The sequence below is a fragment of the Rhea americana genome, unplaced genomic scaffold, assembly GCF_003343005.1.
Source record: "Rhea americana isolate MKP2758 unplaced genomic scaffold, rheAme1 scaffold_41, whole genome shotgun sequence".
NCBI classification, from domain to species: domain Eukaryota; kingdom Metazoa; phylum Chordata; class Aves; order Rheiformes; family Rheidae; genus Rhea; species Rhea americana.
The window spans coordinates 4,178,241-4,195,457 of NW_028186546.1; the positions used below are offsets into that span (position 1 = coordinate 4,178,241).

Genomic DNA, 17,217 nt, shown 5'->3' on the forward strand with positions numbered 1-17,217 from the left:
GCCTACCATGAGCAGAGCCTCTTAGGCTAATGAAGAGCTTGACAAGCACTTCCTCCCGTACTTCAGAAACCGAGTTAAATGAGTGGGCAGTAAATACTGACTTCCACCCCTCTGACTTCTCCCCTCTGCCTCTAGGGCTCTCAAGCGCCGTCACTTCATGACGGTTTTCCTTCTTTCCCATTCTAATGCTTTGCACTATCCCTCAACTTTGGGGTACGCTGCTTTGCCCATCAAATCACAAAGCAAACCTGATTCAGCAAGTGCACTAATACATCCAGAGATGTTCTGAATGAGATTTAAGATGGAAAGCAAAGAGGACAGAGTGTTTGCAGGTGCCTGCTTCCAACYGAGGTATCACAATGACAGGCAGTGGAGATGCTCACCCGAGGGTAAAATCAGTGTTAGAAGCCCAGCAATCTCTAAGAATGCTTTATTTACCAAGATGAGAAAAGGAGGGAAAGGAAAGCAAAGTTCACCACAGAACAGAGCCTTGGAAACGAGCTGAGCACATTTTCTTTAGTTGACTAGTTCTTGTTTATTTTTTGAAGGCTGCTGCCATAAAATTCACAATCCAATTACAATTTCCAGGCTGAAAGAATGCTTTTTAATTATATTGTTTCCCATCATTGCTACAATCAYTGCAAGAAAGAATGGATTAATGCTGTATGCTTTTTGTTCCCTGTACAAGAATCAGATCTCGGTGTTCTCACATGATTTATAAAAGACACATTAAATACACTATTAACAGTGTTTTTGCAACAGAAATGGGCTGTACCATAAACAGGACAAATTGAAAAATACAGATTTGCTGTTGTGTTAGTGCATCAGAAATAAGGATAACATAATAGTGCTTACTGGGTATAATCTGCATAAGCTTGAAATGGGAAAGGAAACTCAGGTGATTTTTGAAACCCGTGACCATGTTTCAGGAGATCTGGCTTGGCTTCTGGACTAGCAGAAACTTTCAGCATGACATTGGGTCACAGGAAAGAGGAGTGCAGGTCCAGATAGAGCAAAGTTATTTGTCCTCCTAGTGTAAATGTCTCTACGTAAACACGCAAACATGTGCCTTCAGTGTCCAGTCTAGTCAATGCAGTCAGTGGAGCCTGAAGAATTCACTTGATCAAACTCATCTACTTTACCGAGACAGACCCCGCTGACTATACTGCCTACGCTCTGCTCAGCTGCCCACACACAAGCACGTCTGAGAGGCCGCCAGGTATTTATGATACCTGCACAGAACCAGCAGATACGACATGGCAGACCAGCCTCTTGCCAGAGGTGGGGTAGAACACCCTAAGCATCTCAGATGGTACTAAGTAATGTTTAGGTGACTAAAACCAAGCCCTAGGTTTCCAGTGAATCTAATGGGAACTTAGACATCCATCTTGCCTAACCTGAGCTGGGACAGCACAGTAGTGCCTCTCTAGAACTAACCCAACATTTGCCTGCAGAAAGATGAATAAAGTACATCCAGTTAAATGACTGAGAAGAGATTTCTCCCGCCTATCACTTCTCTTATTTGTACTGAGCTAGTAGCATGACTGTTGCAGTCTGAACACAGAAAAAGGAGGGGATGACCTTGAGCAAGATGGTCCTTCATGCTGCAAATCCTTTAGAGACACTTCTACATGTAGATGCACACACGCATCTGCCCCTACCCTGCTGAGCAGGGAGGTTGGACTAGATGATCTCCAGAGGTCCCTTCCAACCTTACTGATTCTATGATAGCAGCTGCTTTCAAACACAGCTCCTAGGCCACAAGACCTCTAGCATACCTCGCGAGCAACTGACCTCCCCCATGCGAGGGCTGACACCAAAGGCCCTGAGTGCTGGAGGTGAAGGGGATCGAAGTGTACAGAACAGAACTGGTTTCACCTTACAGCTCGCACCCAGAGAGGCAGGGTGCCTACGGCACTGCTTATCCACTGCCCTAGGTACCTTCACTGTATACAGCCCAGTGTAGGTTAACAGGGTGGAAGATGCTTTCCTTCCATAGAGTTCAATTTCCTCCTGCTTCTCTCCAGGGAGTCTCTAGCGTTCATCAGTCACCAGATCCYATCTGACTGCTCAAGCTACGCAGTTCAGACAAGTTTACTCCYATCAGCTTGGAAAACAACAGGGTGGAAATGCAGTTTTACCTCCTCTCTCTAGCTCACCTTAAAGGATATGACCACAAATCAATATAACATCCAGAAAGAATGAAGTTGTGTTGTTCTTGTTTTGATCTTTAATTTCTCCAGCACGCTTTCAGCCCCTGAGCTCAGAGTGGGAACCAAAACCACGTTTTAGGGTCAAAACCTGCCACCTAGAGAACAAAAACACAAATGAAAAGGAGGAGGTTTGGGAGGTGTTTTTAGAAGCAATTATCCCATAACATTCCAGATGTGCCAGAAACTATAAATCTACTGTGCTATCTTTTACAGCAACAAAACAGATTTTAAGAGACTTAATTATGTATCTGCACAGTGCAGACATCATTACAGGCCATTGCATCAATCCCCAGCACAAATGCTACCGCGTGTGGTTCAGTGATTATAGGACTGGGGGAACATTTTCCCCTCTAGTGCTGTAAATTTATGYGGTCTGTGTAAACAGAGACTGATGTCCTTCCTTTTTTGAGATCACACAACTGTTGCAGAAAGCAAGTCAGTTTTTACCATAAGATTTGAGTGCTCCGAGTGCTGGTAAAGTACCTGGGGCTGAGAAGTCTGCTGGAGACTGTACATGCCCAGCAGGCCTGACAAGCACCAGGCCCAAGACATTGCCTGCCAGAAAACCCAATTTTTTTTTTTTAGTTGAACCAAAACTTTCAATTTTTTACCTTTAGCAAAATGTTTTCACTTCAAATTCAAATGGAAGAAGTTGCCATTTCATATATAATTTTCCTTCTGAAAACAGAAAGTGTTTCAGCATTTCTGAATTAAGAAACATTTCTAAAACTGTAAGCTTTGATTTCAAGTCCACTCAACACTAAGCCACACTTTCACAGAAAGGGAGAAGGAGACACTCGAACTAGCCTTCCCTCTAAAAATAGTACCTATTAAGGTCTAATCCCTGCCTGAATTACTTCCGTAACATAGCTAGTCACATAACTCTCATGCTTCGTTATACAGATTAGGCAGGAAAGGCACATTTGGAGGGGGGAGAGACAGGTGAGACACTGCTGTAAGTCCAGAATAGGACGGACTTACTCAGAAGAGGGAATTACCTTACTGAGCTTCTCCTACCAGGCACTCTCAGGTAACCTCCTGCAAACGGGTCCTCGGTGCGTTGGGCTGCACAGAGCAGAGGTGACCAGATGTAAGTCAATCACAGCAATCCCCATACGTGCTGCTGCCTATAGCAACTCACCCGCTCTAACCGCAAGGGACCAATGTGCCGCCCCCCTCCCTCGGGGGGTATCTTTGATATAGAAATATTGTTTAGCGCTTCATTAAATAATTATGAAGAACTACACTGGGTACCAAAGGCACCCAGCATAACCCTGTTTAATTGCTAACGAGGTACTGAAAGCTGATTTCCAGGGGATTTCTTTCTGTTTTGACAAGGACACCCCTTGTCACACACACACAGAGCAATTTCTAGTCACCATCTAGCCCCAGTCTGCCTCAGCACCCACAACCCTGTAAACACAGGCTCCAGGAGGAAAACCCGGCTGCACAACCCCACCAGAAGTTTGCTGCCTGCCACACATCTACAGCAACATAAGTCTTCCTACTACTGCCATGAGAAATTGCCAACGTGCTCATACTATCTGACTTGCACATAGCCCCTTACATGAAAAACTTTAATCCCAAGAAGCGTCACATAGTAACACATGTGCTTAGACCCCCAGTGCTTAGACCTCTGCGTTTTCTGGGCCAATTTGATCTGTCCCAGCCCTGCAACTGGCTGCTACCAGCGGATTTGATCACTAGACCTGCAGGCAAGAGCTGCCCAGCCTGAGCTGAGGGCAGTCACTGCCCCAGGCTGAAGGCAACACAACTTTTCAGGTTCTTTCAGACTACCTAATTAGCACTCTTCTGCAAAGGTATAATTTCTGATCCATTTGTTACCCAGGAGGCCCATTAACGAGTGCTCCTCTCTTCCTCTTAAAGCTTTAAATCTATTGTTAAATGTGCAAGCAATTAAGTTGCATCTTCAATTCAACTAAAACCATTTTAGATCATCTCAGTATAGCTGCTGTCCAGTTTTAATTAGAATGCTGTTAGGGCCCACTGGAATTTCAGACCACTACGAAGAGACACAGGCAGCCAAGAGGATGGAGTAGCATGTCCAGAAGAGACGTCGGAGCTTGAAGAACTGTGGGGAACCTCAGGGAACTGCCACAATTGCTCTCGAGAAATCCACCACCATTTTCTGAATAATCACATACAGTTTTAAGAACATCTTGACACCTGAATGTAGAGTGTAGYTTCTCCTTCCCTCTCCACCACCATTCCACAAAGGAGCACACACTTTAACAAATCGGCATCGGTATTTCCTTTCGCTTCCGTTAGTGAGTTTCAGTAAAGGGAATCTCAGAAATCCCTTTGCCAGAATCTAGTGTCAGAGTGTCTTTTCAAGTGCAGAGATATGGAGAATAACTTACCATTGTCCTCCCCAAAAATATTATATAACACAGTATTAATCCTGGAAAGCAGCAAAACCACAGAAAAATGATGCACTAGCATGTTCTAAAACCACAGAAAAAATAGTATTCATTAGGTGTGACAGACAATCAAGAAAAAAAAAAAACAGCATTAACATCGAGGACAAAGGATACATCTGAGTGAGGAACATCCAGTATCATTAAAGACAAGTTAGAGAAAAAGCCTAGTAAAAGATAAAAATAAAATAGAGCTGCATCCACTACTCTCCATTCCACAAAAAGCAGTGCTGCAATGAATTTCTGACCAAAAAGAGCATCTAGGATTTTTCTTGCCAAGAAAATTTTTGAACCRACAGCATTGCCAAGTCTACATTAGGATTTTAAGAAAAGGACTACTTCATAAAACTTTGTAAGAAAACAAGTAGCTACATTAGTAATGTCAGGGAAAACAGGGGAAAAAAAGAGCAATTTTCCAGATCAGATTATTCAAAATATTTATTCACAAGCCTGTATGATATTGAATGGATGCAAATATCTTWTCCAAAGAGATATTTTCATCAGCAACATAAGGGGCTCTGATGTATTTTTCAAGGGTACATTTTCGGGCAGCAACAAAAAGCTATAAAAATTAAGCTTTTCTATCAGGTAAGAAGGAGTTCCAGCCTGGTACAGATTGCTATACTGGGCTTCAACAGAACCAGTCACTTGCTGCACCAGACAACTGACACAGACATTACAATCAAGGTCATGTTTTTAAACCCATCCTCAGATTTCAAGACAGGAGGAAGCATTTTCCCAGGGGACAACAGTCACTGTGCTTTACAGCTATCTTCTACTACAGCTGGTGCCTCTGCAAGAGCTTCCATAGGGCAATCTCTAGCAGCAGCATATTACACTTTAGCTGTCCTGGCAGATCATCTATTACAACGGTGATGACACTGATGAAATTCAGGCAGTTCAGCAACAAGCTCTCTCCTCCCCAAAAGACACGTTGTGGAGAAGTCCACCACCATAGTGAGTTACTTTTGATTAGTAGGCTCATTAGAAGAGCTGGAATATTCTGACATACACTGATGAAGAATCACACTGCTACGCAGACTGAGACTTTTTAGCATTGGTATTTCTCTAGTTAAAGGCCACTGGTCTTTTTCTTTTTTTCAAATCAGGCACCACTTGAAAGCTGTACAGATCTAGTAAGAAATTCTTAATAGCTGTCATAGGCCTTATCAAATAATTTATCACTCAGTGTATCTTTTAACCATTTAGTGGCATGGTATCAGGTTTTGCTAATTCATATCAAGGTGAATAATACAGTATCTGGTCTCTGTGTCCTCAGGTCTATATCCTCTGACTGATGCCTTGCTGTGTATGAGGCATATTAATATATATTCAGTGCAGCAGAGATATGACCTGTTCTTTTATGCATTTCTTCAGGGCTTAGATCTGCAAACTGCAAAGGGCAGCATCAAGATACCTGCTCATTGCTTGCAATGGGAAGAAAAATTCCAGAAGCGTTTGAATGAGAAAATTAAGAACACTTTTAAACAAATAACAAGTATTTGTAACAGCACCTTTATGGAACACAAAGTTTGCTTTAGACAAGTGCCAGGTTACATAAACTAAATTTCAGTCCTCTGTATTAAGTGATAAAACTTGTAACACTCACTTATAGGCACTGTGTTTGGGCTATTTCAGAGTAAAACGGGGCTTCGAACTACAGAGGAGGGAGTGATTAACAAGAAAGACATCTTATTACATTCTTTCCTGAGAATAATTATTCTCCTCCATTATGTACCAAATGCTTTTAGGACTTCAGAACACACAAGCAATGCAGTGCTAGTTAAGGTTAAATAGGAAATTAATATAATGTAAGCAAAAGCCCAAGTCCTTTCCATAGTTACAGATCATTTTGAAAATATTTTTGCATGGGAAATTTGACTCAGATTTATGAACAAGAATTCCATCTCTTCACACAACAACAAGCAGAACTCCTTGCCAGGAGAGGACTACACTGTGCATGGTTCATCAGCCTTCAAAAGGAAGTCTAGACTTCAGGCATATCCAGCTACATGAATCAACAAGCAATCCCTTCAGATCCAGCAGCTTTGGTTTAATGGAGGGAAACTTTGGCCTATCACTCAAACAAATGTACTGCCAATAACAAACAATAAGACTTTATTTTTTAAAATAAAGCAAAGAATGATATGTTCATAAAATCAGTGCCTTGACCCTTAAAAGCATCTCTAGAAGTGATTTTAAAATGGGCAGTGCTTAAATTACAAAAGATTCAAACCTTCAAGGTCGACTGATTTTTCTTATGATGATTGAAGAAATGGCTCTGCTTCAGGAATTCAGAAGATGAATCAGGTTTAGTAGTGGATTTATTAATTTGGTGTGATTTACAAATAGGTGATCATGTCTGAACCAAAGAGACATCAAAATAGGGTTAGCCAAAAGGTTTATGGCTTCAAAGTCAAATCCAAAGACCAGTGTCAGTCATCTGGGCAACTGAAGATTAGCAGACAAAAGAAGGCGGAGGCCAGGTGCTTCACGGATATTTTGGAGACAGTATTCCAAAGCGTCTTCTCTTACAGCAATTTCCTCTTCTCAAACTCCTGCAACAGTACACAGACATTCCAGGTGAAAGAATATAATACACTTCTATTACTGTCATGTTTTAGATTGCACTGTATTTCTTAGGAACTCCTGACTTGAGGAATTAAAAAATGGAGTTCAAATTTAAAAGAAAAAATCTACATTGCATGAAAGTTAGAGAGAAAGCAGAGGAAGTATTTTCCCACCTCTAAGAAGGAAATTGGCTATGAAGAACCAGCAGCACTATATTGCAATCATTGCACAGCATCCAGACTGCAGCGCTGTCAAATAACTGTTTATCCAAACAGGCTTGAAAAATTCTAATTCTGGAGAAGAATTGTAATAGCATATTTACAGAAGAGAATTCAAGACAGAGAAGCAATGAGGTCGTCAGGATCTCCACTTTAGTTCAGGAAAAAACATAAAAGACGACTCCCACAATAGCCTGAGAAGATGCTATATTATACAGGCACCACAAGAAAAAGAAGAAGTAACTTGCACAGTTGCATTTCCTCTAGCTGTAAAGAAATACTTTTGGGAGAGAAAAATTAAGAAAGATCAAAAAACAAAATCTACTCCATATAGAAGTTTGGCATGTATTTAGCCATGATTGTGAATTAGTACTTAGAAGAGATATATCTTTGTGTCTAGGCTCTCCTTCCTCAAACATCCTACTTGCATGTTTTCTCATTTAAAATTAATTCAGGTTCTTTGCTTCCTCTGATAGCGCCCCAAAACCACAATTCAACAGCTGATACCTTTGAGAGCAAGATGTAATCACTTCTACTTTTTGCTACATTTATATTCTTATAAAGGCAGTATTTCATAAAAATTACACATGCATATCATCTAAATAATATCTGCAGTAATAACTGCAGCTTGTTCAGTTAACAGAGCTCTCACATTTAGCTGAGTGAGAAGCCACAGGATATTTGGGTAAAACACATACTCCCAACTCCTCTTCCCTCAAAAAAAGTAACTTCTGTGTCTTGTGCTGGATATGAGTACAGATACCACAGTTTCCAAGTAACTAACCTTGTATATGGTGCTACCTAGCTGAGCAGGAGACATGCTGACCACAACACCAGCGCTTTGAAGAGCTGCTATCTTCTCTTTGGCTCCACCCTTCCCCCCAGCAATGATTGCTCCAGCATGACCCATCCGCCTGCCTGGAGGAGCAGTCAGCCCAGCTATGAAGGAYACTACTGGCTTGGCTTTTGGACCCTGCAGAGAAAAAAAAAGACAGGGTGATACATGGGGTAGGGTGAGAAGAAAAGCAATTCTAGCTAGCTGATTTTTTTAAAAAACGCCAACTAGCCAGGAAAACAGACAACAGTATCAGACAACTACAAACCTCAGACTACATGGAACCACTAGTCTGGGCGGAATACTGTGTGGAATATTTCTTCTCATGATAAACCACACAAAGCAGAAGTAACCATGGGTTTCAAGACATCTCTCTACAGAACACCCCCATACATTACAAAAACCAAAACCAAACAGAAATACCCATAACACCACTATGTTCAGTACAAATGTCATTACAGGACTAAGAAACTAAAGCTGACAAAACACTTCAGTTAAGTTTAACCTGGTTAAAGCCCCTCCTAATTTCAATTCTTTCTCTTGAATAAAAGTATGATTGTTTGCTTTTGTGTAAATACAGATTGGAGATTGAACCACATTTTCCTTGACATGGCAAGAGAAGATGGCTAACTACCAAGGTGTTCAGAAGCAGAAAGTGGGCTCTAGACTTACAGAATTATTTTCTTTCAAGAATGCCGCTGCATCTTCTTCAGCATTTCCTCCAATTTCTCCAATCAATATGATCCCCTCAGTATGAGGATCCTTCAGGAAGACATCAAGGCAGTCAATAAAATTAGTTCCATTGAAAGGATCTCCTCCAATTCCTGAAAAAAAATTTAAAAAAATCCACAAAAATGAATAACTCAAGTTAGTGATATTACATTTACGTTAAGGCTATTGAAGCATACTTCAGCACAAAGGATATTCCCAAAGACTGACAAGAGGGAAAGCTCTGAAGGTTCCGCTAARTCTTGACAGAGTGGAAGTTCCTGCTCCAAACATCTCCCCCACAACTTATAGAAGGCTTTGGTATCAAAGTTTCATGTTTGCAAGTATCCACCTTCCAGACCATAAGCAAATTATTTTACCTATACAGAGCCTCTCAGAAGTTCTGTACAAGATACAGCAGGGACAAGGCCCCAGCCCTACAGTTCTGCTGTGAGAAACTTAACATGAATGAGCATCCTGCTTAACATATCCTGCTAAGTGTATAAGAATGGCATATCCCTTTACATAATATTAAAACCCTTAGAACAACTTTTTTGCGTAGTGACTTCATGTGTGTTGACAGTGCTCCATCAAAACCTTCTCTTCTAAGCTTTTTATTAATTTGACATGGAAATAATAACAGAAGGGTTATACGATTATATTCTTCACAGCACATAGGCATCTCATTTCTTAAGAAGCCATGCAGCAATTTCTAGCCTTGTAAAAAGAAATTACTTTGGATTTCTTCTTGTAAACAAAAAGAAGATTAGTCCAGGTGTAGCAGTTTGTTTCTGAGGAAACCTACCGATACAGAAAGACTGCCCTAATCCAACTTGCGTTGTCTGATGAACAGCTTCATATGTCAGGGTGCCAGATCTTGACACAATACCTTTAAGGAAGAAAGGGAGAAAAGTTTAACACCAACACAGCTAAGCGCATGACTAGAGGCAGCTGTTCTTATATCCAGGAAAAAACACCTTAATAAACTAAACACGAGCTGACAGGCTTTCCAGCCATCCTTGCAAAAACACAAGAACATCATATAAGGTAAGATCTGTACTATTTCTTGTCTAGCATTTTTGATACTCAATTGTCAGTTGTTTACAGCTGCCCAGCAAGCCAGTAATGCTGGCTGAGAAGGCATTCCTCACACCATAGCTGTACCAATACAGAATTCTGAAAACCAAAGTTGCTAGAAGAATGTACTTCTCATCTTGTATACAAGTAGCTGATGCACTGTACTTGAAACATGGCAGCAGTTTAGCAGTTGCAAGAATTCTGTATTAGTCACATCTACAGTACAGCTAGGCATCCTCCAGAATGGAAAGACACTGCACAGACATAAGTAATCTTATTTGTTGTTGCAGCTCATTGCTCTATGACAGATGTTTAATGTTTACATTACAGTATTATCAGAAGCCACAACCTTTACTAGGCCTCACTGTACTAGATTTCATAGAAAGTAAGTTACACATTGGATAGTTTTAAATTGAGGTAAAGAAGTTATACAGAGCCAGTGGCTGGCAGGGGGAGACAAGAATATTGATATGCGTTTTCCAAGACAGGCTTGCTGTTAATAATACCAGAGGGAAGTTTCCTAAAAAAAAGATGTTTTCACATTTACCTATTTCAATCCGTCTAACACGCAATGTAATTATACACTGCATGAACACAGGAAAAAATGCACAACTATACCAGTAAGTTTAGTTCTATCAAGGCTACACATTGTTGAATAGTGCAGATGTCTACTAGTAAATACTTTTTTTTTCCCCTTCTCTTCTTTCCGTGTTCACAAGGGACTTCCTGATTCCCATTAAGATCAGATTGCCTGACAGAAGCTACAGATAGGGGTCCAAAAACCGTAGCAAATTTAAAGCTTTCATCCCAAGATTATCAGATGATGCTTGGATGCCTCAGAGTAACAGAAAGCTGGGAAACATATCACCAAAGGTCATAGCCTTAGAGGAAGCTGGGAGGATTGCAAAGTTCACGTTTCTATTTTGTGATACTTTGACCATTGAAAATGTTTCCAGCAGTAGTGGAGCAAGTGGATTGAGAATTTAAAATACTCTCTTGTACTTGATGTGCCTGGCATTTGGATTCTAATATGTTGCAACTACAAGACATTTCTTCTAGACACTTAGAAAGTCTTCTTAACAGAATTTTGTTTCAGAAGGAAGCTCAAGGCAATGCCAGTTGATGCTATCTTTTACAGCCATAGAGCACTGGCTTGATGGTATCTACAAAGGGCATAATTGCAATCGTCTTTGACTTTTCAGTTTCAGGTTTATAGGCACTTTTGAAAGCTGCAGATGTGACCTGCGTGCTAATGTTTTGCCTACCATTCAGTCGGTACAGTGTATTCTCAAGTCAGAAGTGGTCAAGTAGCAAAAACAGTTTCTGTTGTTAGAAAAACTGCCCAGAATCTCCTCAGTTCTAGTGCAGTGAAAAGCTTTCTCCACAGCAGATCTGCTTTGCAAAATTATCATTTTTTCTGTGAAAAAGAGTACTGTGTTTAACTTAAACTGGTATGCTACTGAGACATACTGGCAGAGTACTCTGTCTACAATAATATTTCTGAAGTGTTATTTATTAAATTACCAATACATGTTTTGGAATAATTTTCTTTACAGTTCCAACACTGCACAATTTTAAAGTAATGAAGTTGTTTTTTCTGTAGTTTAGAACAAGTAACCAGTGGACTCAAGGCTTACATGCAACAGGGTGTGTAATTAACATCTGATCATAGGCACATCACTGCCTTTCTGATCTAAATCTCACTCTAGAAGAAGCAAGTGTAATATTTGTCACTGCCATTCACCATGGCAAATTGCATAAGTTCTCACGTTATTAACTTGTCTGTAATCTCTTCTCTTCACTATAATACTAAGCTCACTATAGATGTAGAATCCCAACCATTAGCTGCTGAGCTGTCAGGAAGATTAGCATTTGAGAACTTAGTGCTCTCAAATCCCAAGATAAAAAAATAGTATGCTTAAACAAGACTGTCAAGGAAACTAAGTCCATCATGTTGCCTAAGGAATCCTTTCCAATACCTGTGCTTCTGCCCTTAACATTCAGTACCTGCTCCAGTAGACTGACAGACTTCAGCCTTTAGGACTGATAATGGCTAAGTTCATTTATAGACTGAAGGACAGATAAGCTGTTACACAGCATATTAACTGTATTCAGGGTAGGATGTGACTAGACTGCTGAGTAAGAACAATAGGGTACGAAACTTGAGTTTTAGGTGACGTGTAAGTATTCAAAAACTCACCAATTCTTCCCTTCTTGTGAATGTGACCAGGCATGATACCAATTTTACATTCTCCAGGCTAAAGAAAGAGTGGGAGAAGTCAGATGGAACATTGAAACCATCACTAGGAATGGTTCAGCCTTGGAGCAAATCCAGAAGTCACTTACATTGATGACTCCAGGGCAATTTGGGCCCACTAGTCGAGTCTTGTCTTGTCGAAGCAGTCTATGTTTAACCCGAACCATGTCCTGCTGGGGAATACCTTCAGTAATGCACACAACTAATGGCATTTCTGCATCAATTGCTTCATTAATCGCAGAAGCAGCAAACGGAGGAGGTACATATATAACAGTGGCAGAAGCACCAGTTTGTTCTTTGGCCTAAAACAGGCAGTAACAAAAAAAGATATCAAGCTCAAAGAGAACAAGTGACAAGTAGCCAGCCAAAACATATCCCTTCATAGCCATAAATGAAGTAAATTGATATATATTAATTAACTCTAGATAAAGCAAGTATTATTTCTCTGAAGCTGTATATACACAGTACAACCAGGGAACCGAGGACTTAACTACCCTCGAGAAGGAATTCCCCCCTGAGCCATCCTTAGATAATACCTTGCTAAAAATTCATCATACACACCACAATCAATCAGAAACTAGTTACATGCCTAATATAAGGATATTCAGGGAGGGGGAAGGTCATTTGTGTTACTCAGCATCCAGACTCTGCCTAGACATTACAGTGGAAGTTAAACTCATGCTTGACCGTAGTGAATGTTCACTGCATTACAGAGTCTCTATTCTATTTCTTATATAGTGATATTCATATTTCAAATATTTGTTTCTTAAGTGTGAGCAGTGAAAAATAAGCTCCTATGCAGCATTAGTTCTTGGAATAAACTGTGTCTGTCCCTCCAGTCATTGCTGCAAATTACCTCCTTCACAGAATTAAAAACAGGCAAACCCAGATGAGTTTTCCCCCCTTTTCCTGGAGAAGTTCCTCCAACTAGATTGGTGCCATAGTCCAATGCCTGCTGGCTGTGAAAGGTGCCCTATGAGAGAAGATAAGTAGAAAAGTTAAAAGATGTGCAATAGCAAATAAAGCATATCAAAAGTTTTGATGACATCTGTAACTCTAAGGTAATTTATGGCACTTAAATTTACAATGAAAAGATATGATTTTATTGTAGATATGCAGTCAGTTATTTTGAGGAGCACATCAACAAGTTTCAAATGAATTCAGAATGTGCTATTCCTTCCTCTTTTAAATCAGAGCACTGTGGCTGCACACTAAAGCATGACAGTTTGTTCTAACTTGCTAATATACCTCCAGACATAGCACTCATTTTATTTTCCACATCAGTTCTAGTGAATGACAAACATGATAATGAAGCAGAAGAAATTAGCATTCTCATCCACAACTAGTTGATATTTACAGCAAAAGCAGTCTTATCTCTATGCAAATGGATAAATGAGTGAGGATAGCTAGTCCTGCTAGTCCCAGAGTCCAGTTTCCTATCACCACAGGGGGGAACAGCCTATAATCCTTTTCATAGGTTATTATGGTTTTCGGCCAATTAACACTCTACACAGAGAAGGTGATATAAGAAATAATTCTTATACATACCTGTTTGCCTGTAAAACCTTGGCAGATAACCTTTGTGTTTTTGCTAATATACAGATTTTTCCTTGATGCTGAGTAGGAGCAGTGTCGCACTCCATTCTGGTGCACTACAGAAAGAGACCGACCAAACTGTTAATCTACCACTTTGCTACACTTTCCGTTCATCCTCCTACAAGCCATTACAGGTACTAATAAACAAGGTCACAAAATGCCTTATGAAATAAGCACATGCATATTTAGGCTTAGACCAAAAGATTAACTGATCCAAGATTTCATATTTTCAAAACAGCTCTGAAATTTTTTCAGTATTTATGACTTGCTTTCGGAAATATTAAAGAACTCCTTGTCTACTGCTGTGATTATTCAGATTGCTAGGAATCAGCCTATAAATTTCTCATTTATGGTAATATCAGAACCATTTTTAAAGTGGGTTTATGGACCAGTTGCAACTTCATTTACAGAAGAGCTGTAGCTGAAGATGTTGTCATTCCTAACGTAGAACAGAGTAACAAAAATCCATGAACATGCCTGGTCTATCTTAGCACAGAGCAAACAGATTAGCTCAGAATACACTCTGAAGCCTTACATAAAGGGGTTACGATATTTTGGGTTTTTTCTGCCCTGAAACAATCAAGCTTTCTCAGACCACAGTTTATGCTTTACTTCTATTAAGGAAAGTGAAGAGGAAAACAAAGCTATGCCAGAAGCCGCCTGTGGACACGGAGATCATAAACTTAAGGTCCTGACAAGGAAAGTGCCGACAGAATCACAGGGCTTCAACTCCCACCATCTGCTGTGGTTCCCTAAAGAACTGTGATGGCAACTGATGTTCAAACCAACACACAATAATGCATCTGCATTTTAAAAGAAATTTACAGAACGGCACACAGTAAACTATAACAAAATTGTTAAAAGAGGCTGCAGGGTTTTAACCTAAATCACGTCTTTATTTGACTGGTATCCACCAGTCATATACAACATGCATTATTATAAATACTGTTACTGAACTTTTTAAGCAAAGGAGAAAAAAAGGAGCAGTAATGGACAAAAATCTAAGATTTAATTAAAGCAATTATGAGGCTGTCTGTGGAACATTAAGAAGTCTTGCTGTTCAGTGTCACAGGTACAAAAGAGCCGAGCATAGTCTTTAATGGGCTACCTTGCCACCGGATTAGCTTTCCCAGAGAAGGCTGGAGGCGAGCGCTACGCTGCGACACCAAGGCACTCCAAAGCAAGGCTGCCATAGCCTGTCTCAARCAACGAGGAGACCAATTAATGAAAGAAACAGCTACCCTGCTAGTTAGAGGAATATATCAGTCTGCAACATCTCAGCCACTCTGGCCATGCCTCACAGGCACGAGATGCTACTAGGATAAAACGGCACTAAGAAAAGCAGAGAAAAATACTCAGTTGAAGAAGCTGTTACATTCATGACCAACCACGAGTGATACCTCACGGAGAAGAGCTTAGGGTCTGAACATTCAGAAGTATTATATGTTTCGAAAGGCCTCTAATGAGCCTCCAAGAGCAAAGAATAAACAGACTAAACCAAACTAATTCAGATCTAAGTTTCACATATATAGTCTTTGTTCCAGCACTGACAAACTCATCTGCAAAATAAGAGAGCGCCATTTGCCAGGCACACTGGTCACCTACCTTACAGCTACTCAGGAATTTTAGTATTCKGAAAAAAGAAAAAACTTCGACAAATAGTCACTTATATCTTCATATCATAAAAGCAATGCTACAGTCCAAGTTCAGCTGTCCATTCCATATCYGTTTTCAGATATTTATAAGCGTTCACCAAAATATTTTTTAAAATTTAAGTTTCTCAATTCTCAGTTTTAGTGAGAATATATAGAGATATTCTTAAAGCAAAGAGGCTTTTGAGCCTTTTTAAAGCTATCAAAGTACAAAAATTTTTTATGCACCAATAACTAAAAAAGACCTTAAATTCCAAGCTTTTTATGGATTTATTCCTGAAATTTTGTATGTTCTTTTTACGCAGCTGAAGAACCCGAGTTCAGAGAAAACGTCATCAGTTCAAAAAAGCCCATCTGTAGGCTTGAGCAGTTTGCTATCTTCATGCAAGCAGCTTGACTACGTGTACATAGCGTATAGAGCTATACATTTTGGAAGAAATGAACAAAGTCACCTCGCATTTYCTAGGCTACACTAGTACAAGAGAGATTTAAAAAACAAACAAAAAAAATACTTTGACACGATATAGCTTTGTATTTTTTCTCCAGAGTCCTGTCCAAAGCAGAAAAGTTTGCCCCGGTTATCAGCACAGTCAGAGCAGTAGAGGCATTRGTCAAGATGAGGTTTTGCTCTATGTGCCACAAACAGCAAGTCTCCGGTGCAAACAAACGGCAAGTTAAGCRGTAAGACAGACACAAGATGAGAAGAAAACAGGAATGGCAAGCTCAGGTTCACTGCAGGTAAGAGCCAGAAAYAGAACCCAAGTCTCAATTTCCAACTAGGATCTTCATTCACAAGCTCATATTGCTTCAAAATTAGGGCGTCCAAGTGTAAACGCATCTCCCTTCTAGAGGGCAGGACAAAATCATTATTTGCCCTTCTTGTTACTAGGCTTTGCCCACAAGCCAGCAGAAGCCAAACTCGTGGTTGATGCCGTTTGATGCACACCTTTAACTCACAGGCAAAGTTACAAAGCTACAGGCTCCCTACAGCAAAAGAACAAGTATTACGAATTCCAAGTCCTATCAAAAACACAGTGGAAATGCTGTGTTTTGTCAAATCAGAGTCTAAYATAACATTATGATGTCCAACAAAGGCCTGTAATAAACCTTTAGAAAAGAATATTAAAAAAAGATAAGGCTAAGGACTGGCTAATCTTTCCCAGGTAATCCTCTTTGCTTCTGGTACACCCCTATTCTGTTTTGCATAGTTTGTGGTTTTAAAAAAAAAGAAAAGAAAGAGAAACGTTACGCAAATAGCAAGATGCATTTATTTTGGCTTCCTAATACTTCAGCTTTGATGTAGTTAAAAAAGATGTATACTATGGCAAGAAGCTATTTTAGTCCTCTGTACAGGACAAACAAGTACGAAAAGTACTCAACTACTAAAACCTTGTTGCTGCAGGATAGATTTGAAGTTGTACATAAATTTAGCAGAGGGATGTATATAAAACATTAGTCATTTTAAAGTAAAGAAATCTGACTAAGAATAGAAGCTAAGAGACAGAACTACCACCAGTACGTTCCTTTGTGGTAGTTATTCTTGGATCTGCAGAAAAACAAGGCCTCAACTGAGCCCCAGAAGTCCGTGCAGTACAAGTAACAGAAAAGCCCAGCTACATTTCCCCCTAAAAAAAAGCTGCAAGAGTAACATA

At 40.0% G+C, this 17,217-nt stretch overlaps 1 protein-coding gene across 1 annotated transcript in view; it reads right to left on the reverse strand.

Annotated features, from left to right (window-relative positions):
* Positions 1 to 5,071: 5,071 nt before the first annotated feature.
* The window catches only part of SUCLG1 (succinate-CoA ligase GDP/ADP-forming subunit alpha), a 15,094-nt gene continuing 2,948 nt past the window's right edge, over positions 5,072 to 17,217 (reverse strand). Inside the window, exons 2-9 of the mRNA XM_085314677.1 lie at positions 13,866 to 13,969; positions 13,174 to 13,290; positions 12,407 to 12,619; positions 12,261 to 12,318; positions 9,789 to 9,872; positions 8,948 to 9,099; positions 8,225 to 8,413; positions 5,072 to 7,209 (exon numbers count right to left, since the gene is read on the reverse strand). Coding sequence (XP_085170803.1) covers positions 7,183 to 7,209; positions 8,225 to 8,413; positions 8,948 to 9,099; positions 9,789 to 9,872; positions 12,261 to 12,318; positions 12,407 to 12,619; positions 13,174 to 13,290; positions 13,866 to 13,969 — 944 coding nt within the window. The 3' untranslated portion in view covers positions 5,072 to 7,182. The remainder of the gene's footprint in view (positions 7,210 to 8,224; positions 8,414 to 8,947; positions 9,100 to 9,788; positions 9,873 to 12,260; positions 12,319 to 12,406; positions 12,620 to 13,173; positions 13,291 to 13,865; positions 13,970 to 17,217) is intronic.